Consider the following 13,528-nt stretch of genomic DNA (forward strand, 5'->3'; position numbering starts at 1 on the left):
GAGTCCAGCACCACCATGGCCACCAAACCAGCCCCCAGGTGCCCTCTGAGCACCATTGAGTCCAGCACCACCATGGCCACCAAACCAGGCCCCCAGGTGCCCTCTGAGCACCATTGAGTCCAGCACCACCATGGCCACCAAACCAGCCCCCAAGTGCCCTCTGAGCACCATTGAGTCCAGCACCACCATGGCCACCAAACCAGGCCCCCAGGTCCCATGGCCACACATTTCTGGACCCCCTCCAGGGATGGGGACTCCAAGCTGGCCTTGTGGCCATTGCATTCCCAACAGGCATCCCCACACAGGAGCTGATTTATTTGCCACTCAAGGCCCATCTTAGAGCCCAGGTAGTTTTGGAGATGTCCATCTCCTGCTGCTCTTGACCACCATGCTCAGGGAACCCTGAGAGTGACCTCCAGGAATAATCAGCCACCTCCAGAGCAACCTCCTGCAGCAGGGCAGGGCAGGGCTGGGAAGCAGCTCCACAGAGAGGGACCTGGCAGTGCTGGGGGACAGCAAGATGCCCATGGGCCAGCAATGGGCTCTGGGGGACAAGAAGGCAAATGGTGTCCTGGGGGTATGAGGAAGAGTGTGGCCAGCAGGGCAAGGGAGGCTCTCCTCCATCTCTACCCTGCCCTGGTGAGGCCACAGCTGCAGTCCTGGCTCCAGTTCTGGGCTCTCCAGCTCAAGAGAGCCTGGGAACTGCTGGACAGAGCCCAGGGCAGGCTCTGAAGATGCTGAGGGGCTTGGAGCAGCTCTGTGAGGAGCAAAGGCTGAGAGCCCTGGGGCTGTGGAGCCTGCAGAAGAGCAGCCCCAGAGGGCAGCTGAGCAATGCTCAGCAAGAGCTAAAGGAGCTGTGGGGGGCAAGAGGCTGGGGCCAGACTCTGCTGAGTGGTGCCCAGGGCCAGGCCAAGGGGCAGAGGGCACAAAGTGGCAGGCAGGAGGTTGCCTCTGAAGCTGAGGAGAAAGTTGTTTGGGGTGAGGGTGCTGGAGGCCTGGAGCAGGCTGCCCAGAGAGGTTGTGGAGTGTCCTGGTGTGGAGAGCTGGCAACCCCCCCTGGGCACTGTGCTGCTGGGCAAGCTGCTGGGGGTGCCCTGCTGGGGCAGGGGGCTGGGGCTGGGTGGTCTCCAGGTGCTGGCATTGGGGGATTCTGCCATGCAAAGCTTTAGCATGGCCCAAGCTCATCAGGAGCCTCTGCACACACACAGAGCCAACCCCAGCCTTGCTCAGCCAGCCAAAGCTGCCATTCCCTGGCCACAGGAGCCAGCCTTTGGGAATGCTATGGAGCAGGGCTCCTGAGCCAGGCACAGTGCCCCGGGCAGGGGCAGCCAAACCAGGCCACAGAGCCTCCAGGCTCCCCCCCCCCCCAGCTGCCAGCTGCTCTCCATCTGCTTTTGGAGAGCACAGAGGGCATCTCCACATCGTTTGGTGCCCTCTGCTGCCAGGCAGAGCTACGACAGAGCAGGCACTGCCCGCTGCCACCCGAGGTGGGCAGCCGGCACCCAGCCTGTGCCCCACGGAGCGCTGCCTGCCCCCTGCCCTCCCCGGGGCTGCTGCCTCTGCCCTGCTGAGGGAGCAGCAGGGTTGTGGCTGGTGCCCTTTGCAGCTGGGTTTGGACCTTCCTCCTGGCTCAGAGGGCAGCTTCTGGCAGGCCCCAGCACGGCTCACTCTCTCCAGTTCTCTACCAAGGTCGGAAACCTTCAGGTCAGGACCCAAGTCGTCAGCCTGAGCCTTCCAGGTCCCTTCCCCACGGCACCCTGAGCCTGACTGTCCCCAGCAGGGTGACCTCCAGAGCCAGACTCACCTTGGACAGCAAGGGCAGCCCAGCAGCCTGCTTGTGCTGCTGGTTTCCCCTCCTCCCATCCCAGAGGATGAGGCTGGAGGGCTGTCAGGATGGCTCACACCACATCTGCCTCCTAGCTCCCAGGCTGAGAAGATCCTCAGAGGGCTCTAAACCCCATAATAACAATCAAGACTGAGAGGAGCCTGGGTGAACTGAGCTCAGGGAAGAGCTCACCAGCACATGGGACTAGAGGATAAGGCCAAGAGGGCAGGTCCTGGGAGGAGAGGATCCTTCACTCAGGAGCCATCACCATGAGCCACTTCCAGCCCAGGGAACACCAAGCCTGGCTGTCTCTCCAGCAAGCTCCTTGCCAGGGGAATTACTCAGCAAGATTAAAGGGAAGGATGGTGCCAAGTGTGGGTTGAGAGCTGTGTGGTGCCCAGGGAGGGACACTGAGCCACTTCTAGATCTCCAGACAGTCCACCAAGGTGCCTAGGCAAGGGGCAGAGGGCACAAAGTGGCAGGCAGGAGGTTGCCTCTGAAGCTGAGGAGAAAGTTGTTTGGGGTGAGGGTGCTGGAGGCCTGGAGCAGGCTGCCCAGAGAGGTTGTGGAGTGTCCTTGTGTGGAGAGCTTGCAACCCCCCCTGGGCACTGTGCTGCTGGGCAAGCTGCTGTGAGTGCCCTGCTGGGGCAGGGGGCTGGTGCTGGCTGAGCTCCAGAGCTCCCTTCCAACCCCCCCATGCTGGGACTCTGGGATGTGTCTCCATCTCCACAGATGCTCAAGCACCCAAACCCTCAGGGGACAAATCCAGTCCTGCTTCTGCACCTTCAGCTCATTGTCCAGGTGCCTCCTACATCCCCTCTCAAGTTGCTCTTCTCTTTCCACTCCAGGTCTGAAACTTTTATTGAGATTCCCCCCGCTCCAAAGCCCTTTTTTGCTCACTGAAGCCCAGCCTGTGCCCAGGTGGCTGGGAAGGGCCTGGCTGGTGTGGTTTAGGAGCAGGCAGCAGCCATGAGCTGCTCCCAGCAGCCCAGCCTCAGGGACACCCTCCAGAAGAGGTCCCTTGCATGCCCCAGGCTGCCAGAGTGGAGAGGGCTGATGGTCAAGGTGGCTTTGGTGAGGATGTGCCCTGCCTGCAAGGAGGGCTGAGGGGGCTGGGGGCTGGCCAGGAGCAGGGAAAGGTCAGGCAAGAAGGAAATGCAGCTCTGGGCTGATCACTGATAAGATAAACTCCTCTGAGGCCTCTGGAGCCGATGGATCTGCCCCAAGAAGCACAAAGCTGCCTGGGCAGGCAGCTGAGGGATGTTTGCTCCCTCCCAGCTCAGCAGCCCCCAGCATGAGGAAAGGTCAGGGGATGGCTCTGGGCCAGGGGGCAGGAGACACTCAGGGGCAGAATGGGAGCTGCTGTCCCATGCCAGTGAGGAGGAGAAGATCAAAGGAGGCTCTGCCCGTGCCCAAGACTCATCCTGGGTGGGGGGAGAGCTTCTGGAGGCCTTTAAATAGCCACAGTGGCCATGCAGAAGGTGCAGAAGAGCCACAGCCTCCCAGTGCTGCTTCTGCCCCTGAGCCCTCCTGTGCCAGAGGTGTCTGAGTGCCTGAGAGCTTCCCTGCACTGCAGCAGAGCCTGGTGAGTCCTTCCCCCTGCCCTTGCTGGCTGCAGGGGCTCCCCCTGCCCAGCTGCAGGACCCCCCCCCCTTGCCCTGGGTGGTCTCCAGGAGCTTCCTCTCCCCCAGCCCTCCAGCCTGGCCAGCTCTCCCTGCAGAGCCTGGTGGCTGCCAGCCTCTCCTGCCAGCCCTGCACCAGCACCAGAGTGGCTGAGGGTCCTCTCTGTGCCTCTCCCCAGGGTGCTGAGCAAGATGTGGAAGCTGCTTCTGCTCCTCAGCCTGGTGGCCCTGGCCCAGTGTGGTGTGTTCAGGTGAGCACTGGGAGGGGGCTGAGGACCCCCAGCCCCCTGCCCCTGCCTGGCTCCTGCTGACAGCAGGGCTCCTGTCCCTGCAGGGTGCCTCTGTGGAGGGGCAAGTCCCTGAGGCAGACCCTGGAGGAGAAGGGCTTGCTGGAGACCTACCTGCAGAAGCACCAGGCCAGGCTGGGGGCCCAGGCTGCTGACAGCAAGGGAGACAGAGAGCCCATGAGGAACTACATGGACGTGAGCATGGCAGGGCACAGGGGCTGGCACCTGCCCTCAAGCTGTCCCCCAGCCCCAGCCTTGCTCCCCTTCTTCCTTACCCACCCCCCTGGCCCCTTGCCTGTCCCCTAACCCTGGAGCTGGGGGGTTGGTGACAGCAGCTGGAGGTGAGCCAGGGGGTGCCCAGCTGGCCAAGGAGGCCACCAGCAGCCTGGCCTGGAGCAGCCAGAGTGTGGCCAGCAGGAGCAGGGCAGGGATTGTCCCCTGGGCTGGGCACTGCTGAGGCCACAGCTGGAACCCTGGGGGCAGTTTTGAGCCCTTCAGCACAAGAAGGACATCGAGCAGCTGGAGAGCAGGGCCAGAGCAGGGCAACAAATGTGGGGAAGGGGCTGGGGCAGAGGGCTGGGGAGGAGCAGCTGAGGGCCCTGGGCCATGGCTGGGCAGCAGCCCTGGCAGAGGTGGAGAGCAGTGGGAGCTGATGGCCGGAAAGGTCCTCTGCAGCTGGCAGGACTCTGGGATTCTTTTCTCTCCCACCCCAGTGAGCTCTCCCCGGTGCCAGCAGCCCCTGTGCCAGCCCTGCAGCCCCTCTGCCCCCCCTGAACCCCTCTGCCTCCCCTGAGCCCTCTTTCCCCCCCTCAGAATGAGTACTTCGGCAACATCTCCCTCGGGACCCCGGGGCAGGTCTTCACTGTGATCTTTGACACCGGCTCCTCCAACCTCTGGGTGCCCTCCGTCTACTGCAACAGCTCTGCCTGCAGTGAGTGCCCAGCAGCCCCGTGCCCACCAGCGGGGGGGGTGGCAGCCCCCGGGCTGGCTGCGGGGGGCTCTGCCAGCCCGGGAGGGCTCTGCCCTGCCTCTTCCCCAGGGCGCTGAGCGCTGGGGGAGGCCCCGGGGAGGGGTCCCCGAGGGCAGGGCAGAGCCTGAGCTCCTCCCTCCTGCGCCCCCAGGCAACCACCAGCGCTTCAACCCCGACGCCTCCTCCACCTTCGTGGGCACCAACCGGACGCTGAGCATCACCTACGGCACGGGCAGCATGACCGGCGTGCTGGGCTACGACACCCTCACCGTAAGGGGCAGCTGGGCAGCCCTGCCAGCTGCACACTGCCCGCCCCCACCCCCGGCCCCCCCAGCAGGGCCTCCCTCTGCCCCTCTCCCCACACAGGTCTATCAGATCACCATCACCAGCCAGGTCTTCGGGCTGTCGGTGACGGAGCCCGGGGACGTCTTCACCTACAGCCCCTTCGACGGCATCCTGGGGCTGGCTTACCCCAGCATCTCCGCCTCCCAGGCCACCCCTGTCTTCGACAACATGATGGCACAGAACCTGGTGGCAAAGAACCTCTTCTCTGTCTACCTCAGCAGGTGAGCCCTGCCCAGACAACCCCCCCCTCCCCCCCAGCCCCCGCTGAAGACCTTGGCTCCCGGGGCCTCCCAGCACCGCTGCCTCTGGCACCGGGCACCCGCGCCAGGTCCACCCCCACCCCCGGCTCCTGAGGAACCTGGCTCAGCCCTGACACCGCCAGAGGAGGATGGCAGCAAAGCCCCCGTGGTGCTGGCACTGCCAGTGGGGCTGGGGGGGTGCTGGCTGAGCCCCTCAGCTGCTGCCTTTCCTCTCCCAGGAACGGGGACGGTGGCAGCTTCATCCTCTTTGGTGCCATCGACTCCAAGTACACCTCCAAGGGCATCACCTGGATCCCCCTCTCTGCCCAAACCTACTGGCAAGTCAGCATGCAGAGGTAGGCCTGGCACAGCCCCCGGGCTGGGCACCTTCCCTTGGTGCTGGGGGGGGGAGGGGCTGCAGCCCCTCCTGCCATGCCCAGGAGCCTCACCCCGTGCCCCTCTGCCCAGTGTCACTGTCAACTACCTGCCCATCGCCTGCCTGGGGGGCTGCCAGGCCATCCTGGACACGGGCACCTCCCGGATAGTGGTCCCCACTTCATCCCTGCCCAGCATCCGCTTCTTCCTTGGTGCCAACTCCCAGGGCCAGGTGAGGGCTGAGGCCGGGCAGCTGCCCCCCGGGGCGGCTCCTTGGGGCAGCTCCCGGGGCGCTCACTGCCCTGCCCCTGGCGCAGGTCAGCTGCAACGCCGTCCGCTTCATGCCCGACGTTGTCTTCCACATCCACGGCGACCTCTTCCCCGTGCCAGCCCGGAGCTATGTGATCAAGGTGGGCAGCCCCCTGGGGAGGGCACTGGGGGGGGGGTGGGTTCGGGCAGGGGCTCCGGCAGCTGCTGAGCAGCCTGCACCTCGTCCTCGGCAGCAAAGCGACGGCTCCTGCATCCTGGGCTTCGACAGCATGGACAGCGACCTCTGGATCCTGGGGGACGTCTTCCTGCGGCAGTACTACAGCATCTACGACAGGGACAACAACAGGGTGGGGCTGGCCAGGGTGCCCTGAGCTGCCCCCGAGCAGCAGCAGCCCCTCCTGCCGTCCCCAGCGTGGGGGCTGGCAGCACGGAGCCTCCCCCGGCGCTCCCATCCCCCGCACAATAAAGCGATGAAGCAGCTCCCTTCGTGCCACCTCTCCTGGGGAAGGGCTGCCCCGGCCACTGGGGCACTGCCAGCGTGTCCCTGGGCATGGGCACCAGTGTGTGGGCTTAGCTGCTCTAGATTAGCTCCAAGGAGAAGGGCCTGGCAGTGCTGGGGGACAGCAAGTTGCCCATGGGCCAGCAATGTGCCCTGGTGGCCAAGAAGGCCAATGGTGTCCTGGGGGCATGAGGAGGAGTGTGGCCAGCAGGGCAAGGGAGGTTCTCCTCCCCATCTACCCTGCCCTGGTCAGGCCCAGGCTGGAGCACTGGGTCCAGTTCTGGGCTCCCCAGCTCAAGAGAGCCTGGGAGCTGCTGGAGGGAGTCCAGGGGAGGCTCTGAAGGTGCTGAGGGGCCTGGAGCAGCTCTGTGAGGAGCAAAGGCTGAGAGCCCTGGGGCTGTGGAGCCTGCAGAAGAGCAGCCCCAGAGGGCAGCTGAGCAATGCTCAGCAAGAGCTAAAGGAGCTGTGGGGGGCAAGAGGCTGGGGCCAGACTCTGCTGAGTGGTGCCCAGGGACTGGGCATGGACACCAGGGCAGGGACAGGTGGGGTACCACCCCCTGGTGAGGTCCTCAGGCACCCTATGGCCCCCTAGATGTCTTTACAGACCTAGAGGTGCCCAGAGTGCCCAGGCTCATCCCAGCAGGCTTTATGGGAGCAGCTGGTGGTCCTTATCCAGGGCTGGGTACTTCTTGGCCACTGTTTTCCTTCTCCACCGTGCCACAGGACACGTCTGGAGGCCACAGGGGTGCTGGGGCTGCTGGTGGTCGAGTCCTGCACCACATGGGAGCAGGTTGTGAGCACAGCTGCATCTCTGCCACACCAGCATCCATCTGATGCACCCCACAGCAGGTTGCTCACAGCCACCTCCAGCCTGGCTGCAAACACCTCCAGGCAGGAGGCTTCCACCACCTCCCTGGGCAGCCTGTGCCAGGCTCTCACCACCCTCATGGGGAACAACTTCTTCCTCACAGCCAATCTCAATCTCCCCACTTCTAGTTGTGCTCCATCCCCCCCAGTCCTATCCCTCCCTGACACCCTCCAAAGTCCCTCCCCAGCTTTCCTGTAGCCCCCTGCAGATCCTGGAAGGCCACAGGAAGGTCTCCTTGGAGCCTTCTCCTCTCCAGCCTGCACAACCCCAACTCCCTCAGTCTGTCCTCACAGCAGAGCAGCTCCAGCCCTCTCGTCCTCCTCCTGGCCCTTCTCTGGACACCTTCCAGCCCCTCCAGATCCTTCCTGGCACAGAGGCTCCAGAGCTGGCCCCAGAGCTCCAGCTGTGGTCTCAGCAGAGCAGAGCAGAGGGGCAGAATCCCCTCCCTGGCCCTGCTGGTCACGCTTCTCTTGCTGCAGCCCAGGCTCTGCTTGGCTCTGTGGGCTGCAGCTGCACACTGCTGGCTGGTGCTGAGGTTGCTCAGAGCCACATCCAGCCTGGCCCTGCCAAAGCTCCATTTCATTCCCTGCAGCTGGGCCGTAGCTGCTGCCGGGGCAGGCGAAGCCGCTCCGAGCCCGTCCGGGGGTGGCTCTGGGCAGGTGGGTCCCCAGCTCCTTGGCATGGCTGTGGCTTTGTTTCCCTGCAGGACAAGGTGACCCTGCTGGCAGCCACATCTCCTGCACGTGATGCTGTGACGGAGTCGGGGTGGCCTGGCCCAGCAGCGGGCACCCCCTGGCGCGGCCTGGCACCGGCGACCTTGGCAGCGCGCAGCCAGGGGCATCCTCGGCTGCCCCCAGCTCCACCTCTCCCTCCTTCCTCGGGGGCAGATGGGGCAGGATGGACACCCAGCACAAGGACCTGTTGGAGCAGGGCCAGGAGGAGGTCGTGGAGATGAGCAGGGGCTGGCAGCCCTCTGCTGTGAGGCCAGGCTGGGAGAGCTGAGGTGGTTCAGGCTGGAGGAGAGAAGGCTCCAGGGAGACCTTCTGGCGGCCTTTGAGTGCTTCAAGGAGAACTATGAGCTGGGGACAGACTTTGAGCAGGGCCCTTTGTGCCAGGACAAGGGCTGATGGTTTGGAACTAACAGAGAGAGATTCAGGCAGGAGAGGAGGGAGAAATGTTTGCCCCTGAGGGTGGTGAGAGCCTGTCCCAGGCTGCCCAGGGAGAGGTCTTCCTCATGGCCAACCTAAACCTCCCCTGGGGCAGCTTGAGGCTGTTCCCTCTTGTCCTGTCACTTGTTCCTTGGCACAAGAGCCCAAGCCCCACCTGGCTGCAGGCTCCTTGCAGGGAGCTGCAGAGAGCCAGAAGGTCTCTCCTCAGCCTCCTTCTCTCCAGGCTCAATACCCCCAGCCTCAGCTGCTCCTCCCCAGCCCTCTTCTCCAGACCCTTCCCCAGCTTGGTTGCCCTTCTCTGGCCCTGCTGCACCTGGGGTTGTTCAGCCTGGAGAAGGCTCCAGGGAGACCTTCTGGTGGCCTTTCAGGGCCTCCAGGAGCTGAGGAGGAAGATGGGGACAGACTTTGGAGCAGAGCCCTTTGTGCCAGGACAAGGGCTGATGGTTTGGAACTAACAGAGGGAGATTCAGCCTGGAGAGGAGGGAGAAATGTTTGCCCCTGAGGGTGGTGAGAGCCTGTCCCAGGCTGCCCAGGGAGAGCTGGGAGCTGCCCCAGCCCTGGCACCACTGCAGCTCAGGTTGGTTGGGGGGCTCTGAGCAACCTGCTGGGGTTGGGGCTGTCCCTGCTGACCGCAGGGGGTTGGACTGGATGAGTTGGGAAGGTCTCTTCCCACCCAAAGCAGTCTGGGACTCTATGGGGAGATGCTGGAAGAGGCTGCCCAGAGAGGCTGTGGCTGCCTCATCCCTGGGAGTGTTCAAGCCCAGGTTGGATGAGGCTTGGCTCAAGCTGCTCTGGTCCAAGTCTCCTTCTCTGCAGAGCTTCCAACCCCCTCCCTGGCTATTGTGCTGCCCCTGGGCAAGCTGCTGTGGGTGCCCTGCTTTAGGCCAGGCTGGACAAGGCTTGGAGCACCCTGCTGCAGGGGAAGGTGTCCCAGCCCATGGCATGGGGCTGACCTGGATGATGTTGAAGCTGCCTTCCACCCCACGCCAGGCTGTGACCTCTGAGCTAAGCTGGCTCCCCCCAGCACAGCTCCTCCACCACCCTCTGCCCAGCCTCACCCCAGGATGAAAGCATTTCACCCCAAACTCACTGCCAAGCCCCTGGCACCGGTGGTTGGTGGAGCTTGGCTGCCACCCGGAGTGGCCAGACGGGGAAGGGAGCGGAGTGCCCAGAAGTGACCACATGCAGCCCCACGACCCCCTCCTCAGCCCCCCACCCCGTGCCTGCAGTTTGAAGCACAGCCTCAGTGGAGGGTGTCAGCCCCCGTGCCCAGCTTGCCAGCAGCATCCCTGTGCCCTGGCCGCGGCGTCAGCCCCCGGGTGGGGGGAGGATGGCAAAGCCTGGGCTCGACTTTGCCGCGGGGCCACCTCCTGCCTTAAGGACGTTGTGATAACTGCCCCGGGAGCCGTTTGCCTTTCTTATCGGGGCCGCTGGGCAAACAAGCCCCAGCTGGGATATAAGGGGCCAGCCTGGGGCCAGGTGGCACTCTCAGCCCCTTCCTCCTCCTCCTGCCTTGCAAACCCGCGCACCCCCCGCCTTAGCCACCGCCATGAAGCTGCTCCTGCTCCTGGCCCTGGTGGCCCTGGCTCAATGCCGCATCTCCAGGTGAGCGTCCCGGGGCTGGGGAGGTGCCGGAGGACCACCCCCTCCCCCCCTCCCACCCTGTCCCTGCCTGGGTCCTGCTGATGGATGGATGGATGGATGGATGGATGGATGAATGGATGGGGGTCGTCTTCTCCCCAGGGTGTCTCTGTGGAGGGGGAAATCCTTGAGGCAGACCCTGAAGGAGCACGGCTTGCTGGAGCTGTACCTGCAGCAGCACCCCTACAACCCAGCCGCCAAGTACTTCCCCAGCCTGCTCTCTGCCGAGCCGCTGCAGAACTACATGGATGTGAGCGTGGGGGCAGGGGCAGGGGGGTCGCCAGCCTTTTGCCCCTCCCCTTAGCCCCTTCCCTCACCCACCGGTCCTGCTAGCCCCTTTGCCATCCCTCTAGCCCTTCGCTTGGCCCTTTAACAGCCCCCCAGGCCATCCCCTCAATCCCTTGCCCATCCCACTAGCCCCTTACCCATCCCACTAGCCCCTTACCCATCCCACTAGCCCCTTACCTATTCCCCTGGCCTGATACCCATCCCACTAGCCCCTTGCCCATCCCTCATAGCCAATTAACCATCCCTCTAGCCCTTAACCCATCCCACTTAGCCTTTTGCCCATTCCCTTAACCTACTGGTCATCCCCTCTCGCCCCTTACCCATGGCCCTAAGCCATTACTCCTCTGCCCCCAGCCCCTTTTGCCAGCCTCTCTGCCCCCAGCCCCTTTTGCAGCCTCTCTCCCCCCAGCCCCTTTTGCCAGCCTCTCTGCCCCCAGCCCCTTTACCCCAGCCCCCTCACCCCTCTCCCCCCTCTCCCCCAGAATGAGTACTTTGGCACCATCTCCATCGGGACCCCAGGGCAGGACTTCACTGTGATCTTTGACACCGGCTCCTCCAACCTCTGGGTGCCCTCCATCTACTGCACCAGCCAGGCCTGCAGTGAGTGCCCAGCAGCCCCGTGCCCACCAGCAGAGCTGGGGGCAGGCCCCCGGCCGAGGAAGGCTGCAGCTGGGTGTTGGGGTGATGGAGGAGCCCCCCACCCCCCCCCGGTGCCCAAGGGCAGGGTGACCTGTGACCGTCTCCCCCTTCTGTGCCCGCAGGCAACCACAACCGCTTCAACCCCGCAGCCTCCTCCACCTTCGTGGGCACCAACGACAGCGTCAGCATCGCCTACGGCACGGGCAGCATGACCGGCGTGCTGGGCTACGACACCGTCACCGTAAGGGGCACCGCGGCCACCCCCTGCCGGCTGGCACGGCACCCACGCCCCCTAAACCAGCCCTCCCTCTCCCCATCTCCCCCCCCCCAGGTGGCAGACATCAAGGTCCTCAACCAGATCTTTGGGCTGACCGAGACGGAGCCCGGCGACTTCTTCTACTACAGCCCCTTCGACGGCATCCTGGGGCTGGCATTCCCCAGCATCGCCTCCTCCGGTGCCACCCCCGTCTTCGACAACATGATGGCAGAAAACCTGGTGCCGAGGGACCTCTTCTCTGTCTACCTGAGCAGGTGAGCCCCGGCTGGGGCTGGCTCCGACCGGCGGTCACCGCCTCCCCGCAGCCCCCTACCGCCGCCGGGGGGGACCTGGCTCGGCGCTGCCGTCCCGGACGCTGGCAGCAAAGGGAGATGGCAGCAAAGAGCCCTCGGCGCTGGCGCTGCCAGCGATGGGGTGAGAGCCTCCCGCCGTGCTTTCCCTCCTCGCAGCAATGGGGCCAGCGGCAGCTTCGTCCTCTTCGGTGCCATCGACTACAGCTACACCCCCAACGGCATCAGCTGGATCCCCCTCTCTGCTGAAACCTACTGGCAGGTCACCATGGACAGGTAACCCTGGCACAGCCCCCAGGCTGGGCATCAGGCTTGCCCCACCACCACCACCATGGTGTTTTGGGGGTGGGGGGGGGGGGGGGGGGGTGTGCAGCCCAGAAAGCTCACCCCCTGTCCTTATCCCCAGCTTCTACCTTGGTGGGCAGCCTGCTGCCTGCTTCCAAGGCTGCCAGGCCATCGTGGACACTGGCACCTCGCTGCTGGTTGTGCCCAACAGCATCCTTGGCACCATCTTTGCCAGCCTTGGGGCCAACTCCAACGGCCAGGTGAGGCCCCAGGGGTGGGGTGGGGGGATGGGGGGTGGTAGGGGGGTTGTGCTGCTCCACTGGTTCCCCAGAGGGAGACCTCAGAGGGCTCTCCAGCTGCCTGAAAGGAGGTGGTGGAGAGGTTGGTGCTGGCCAGGTTGGGGCTGGTCTCTTCTCCCAGGTGACAGAACAAGAGGGAATGGCCTCAAGCTGGCACTGGGGAGGTTTAGGCTGGGCACTAGGGAACATTTGTTCCCAGCAAGAGTGGTCAGGCCTTGGGCTGTGCTGCAGCAGGGAGGTGGTGGAGTCCCCCAGCCTGGAGGGGTCTGAAGGGGCTCTGCAGTGCGGTGCTTGGGGTTTAGGGGTGACCCACGGAGAGCAGGGTTAGGGGTTGGACTTGGTGCCCCTCAGGGCTCTTCTCCAGCCTGAGTGTTTCTTTGCTTTGCTCCTTGGGGGCACACTGGTCCCTCCTGGGGGTGGGCACTGACCCTCCCCTCCCCTTGTGCCACCCGCAGATCAGCTGCAGCGCCCTCAGCTCGCTGCCCGACCTGGTCTACTACATCAACAACCAGGCCTTCAGCGTGCCCCCCACCGCCTATGTGCTAGAGGTGAGCAGCCCCCCGGGGCGGGGAGGGGCTGGGGGAAGGGCTCCAGCGGTCGGTAACCACCTGCCCCCTGGCTGCAGGGCGATGGGTACTGCAGCCTGGCCTTCCAAGGCATGGATGTGCCCACCGAGGCCGGGGAGCTCTGGATCCTGGGGGACGTCTTCATCCGCCAGTACTACACCATCTTCGACAGGGCCAACAACAGGGTGGGGCTGGCCCCTCTCAACTGAGCTGGCCACAAGGGCAAGGGGCCTGGCCCTCTGCCCTGGCACCCCCAGCTCAGTGCCTGGCAGGGCTGACCCCCACCCCCCAGCCCGGCGCTCCCCTTGCCTCCACAATAAAGCTATGAAGAAGCTCTCTTGTGTCCTGGCTGGCTGGCTTGGCTCCCCCCCTGCCCCTCCTGCCACCCCTGCCACCCCTGCCCCTGCCACCCCTGCCCCTCTCTGCTGCTGCCCTTTGGCCCTGTGGCTACACCAAGCCCCCCAGCGCCTGTGCGGCTGCGGGGCTGAGGCTGCCCACGGAGCCTCAGGCTGCCCAGGGCAGAGCTGTGCCACCCACTGCTCCCCCCCAGGAGGCTGCAGGAAGGCAGCTGGCGCTCCTCAGCCAGGCCTGGGTGCCCCAGGCTCACCACTTTCTGTCCCCATGGTGCCAGGGGGCTGATAGGGCTGGGGGTGGTCAGGAGGGATGGGGAGGGTGTGGAGGAGCACAAGGGAGCAGGATGGGAGCAGGATGGGAGCAGGATGGGAGCAGGATGGGAGCACAGCTGTGGCTCTGTCCCTCCAGCAGCCATCTGCT

The 13,528-nt window shown here is 64.8% G+C and overlaps 2 protein-coding genes across 2 annotated transcripts; both read left to right on the forward strand.

Annotated features, from left to right (window-relative positions):
- The first annotated feature begins 3,639 nt into the window (after nt 1-3,639).
- On the forward strand, nt 3,640-6,304 carry LOC104296257 (pepsin A-like). The gene is made up of 9 exons (XM_054171942.1): nt 3,640-3,698; nt 3,782-3,929; nt 4,548-4,665; nt 4,856-4,974; nt 5,071-5,270; nt 5,528-5,644; nt 5,757-5,901; nt 5,981-6,073; nt 6,167-6,304. The coding sequence occupies exons 1-9, from the start codon at nt 3,640-3,642 to the stop codon at nt 6,302-6,304; spliced, it is 1,137 nt and encodes a 378-aa protein (XP_054027917.1).
- Nucleotides 6,305-10,018: 3,714 nt separating this feature from the next.
- Nucleotides 10,019-12,963, forward strand: PGA5 (pepsinogen A5). Its single transcript, XM_054171941.1, has 9 exons — nt 10,019-10,074; nt 10,213-10,366; nt 10,887-10,998; nt 11,160-11,278; nt 11,369-11,568; nt 11,764-11,880; nt 12,011-12,149; nt 12,644-12,736; nt 12,814-12,963. The coding sequence occupies exons 1-9, from the start codon at nt 10,019-10,021 to the stop codon at nt 12,961-12,963; spliced, it is 1,140 nt and encodes a 379-aa protein (XP_054027916.1).
- The last annotated feature ends 565 nt before the right edge of the window (nt 12,964-13,528 follow it).

Source organism: Dryobates pubescens, chromosome 22, assembly GCF_014839835.1.
Source record: "Dryobates pubescens isolate bDryPub1 chromosome 22, bDryPub1.pri, whole genome shotgun sequence".
Lineage (NCBI taxonomy): Eukaryota > Metazoa > Chordata > Aves > Piciformes > Picidae > Dryobates > Dryobates pubescens.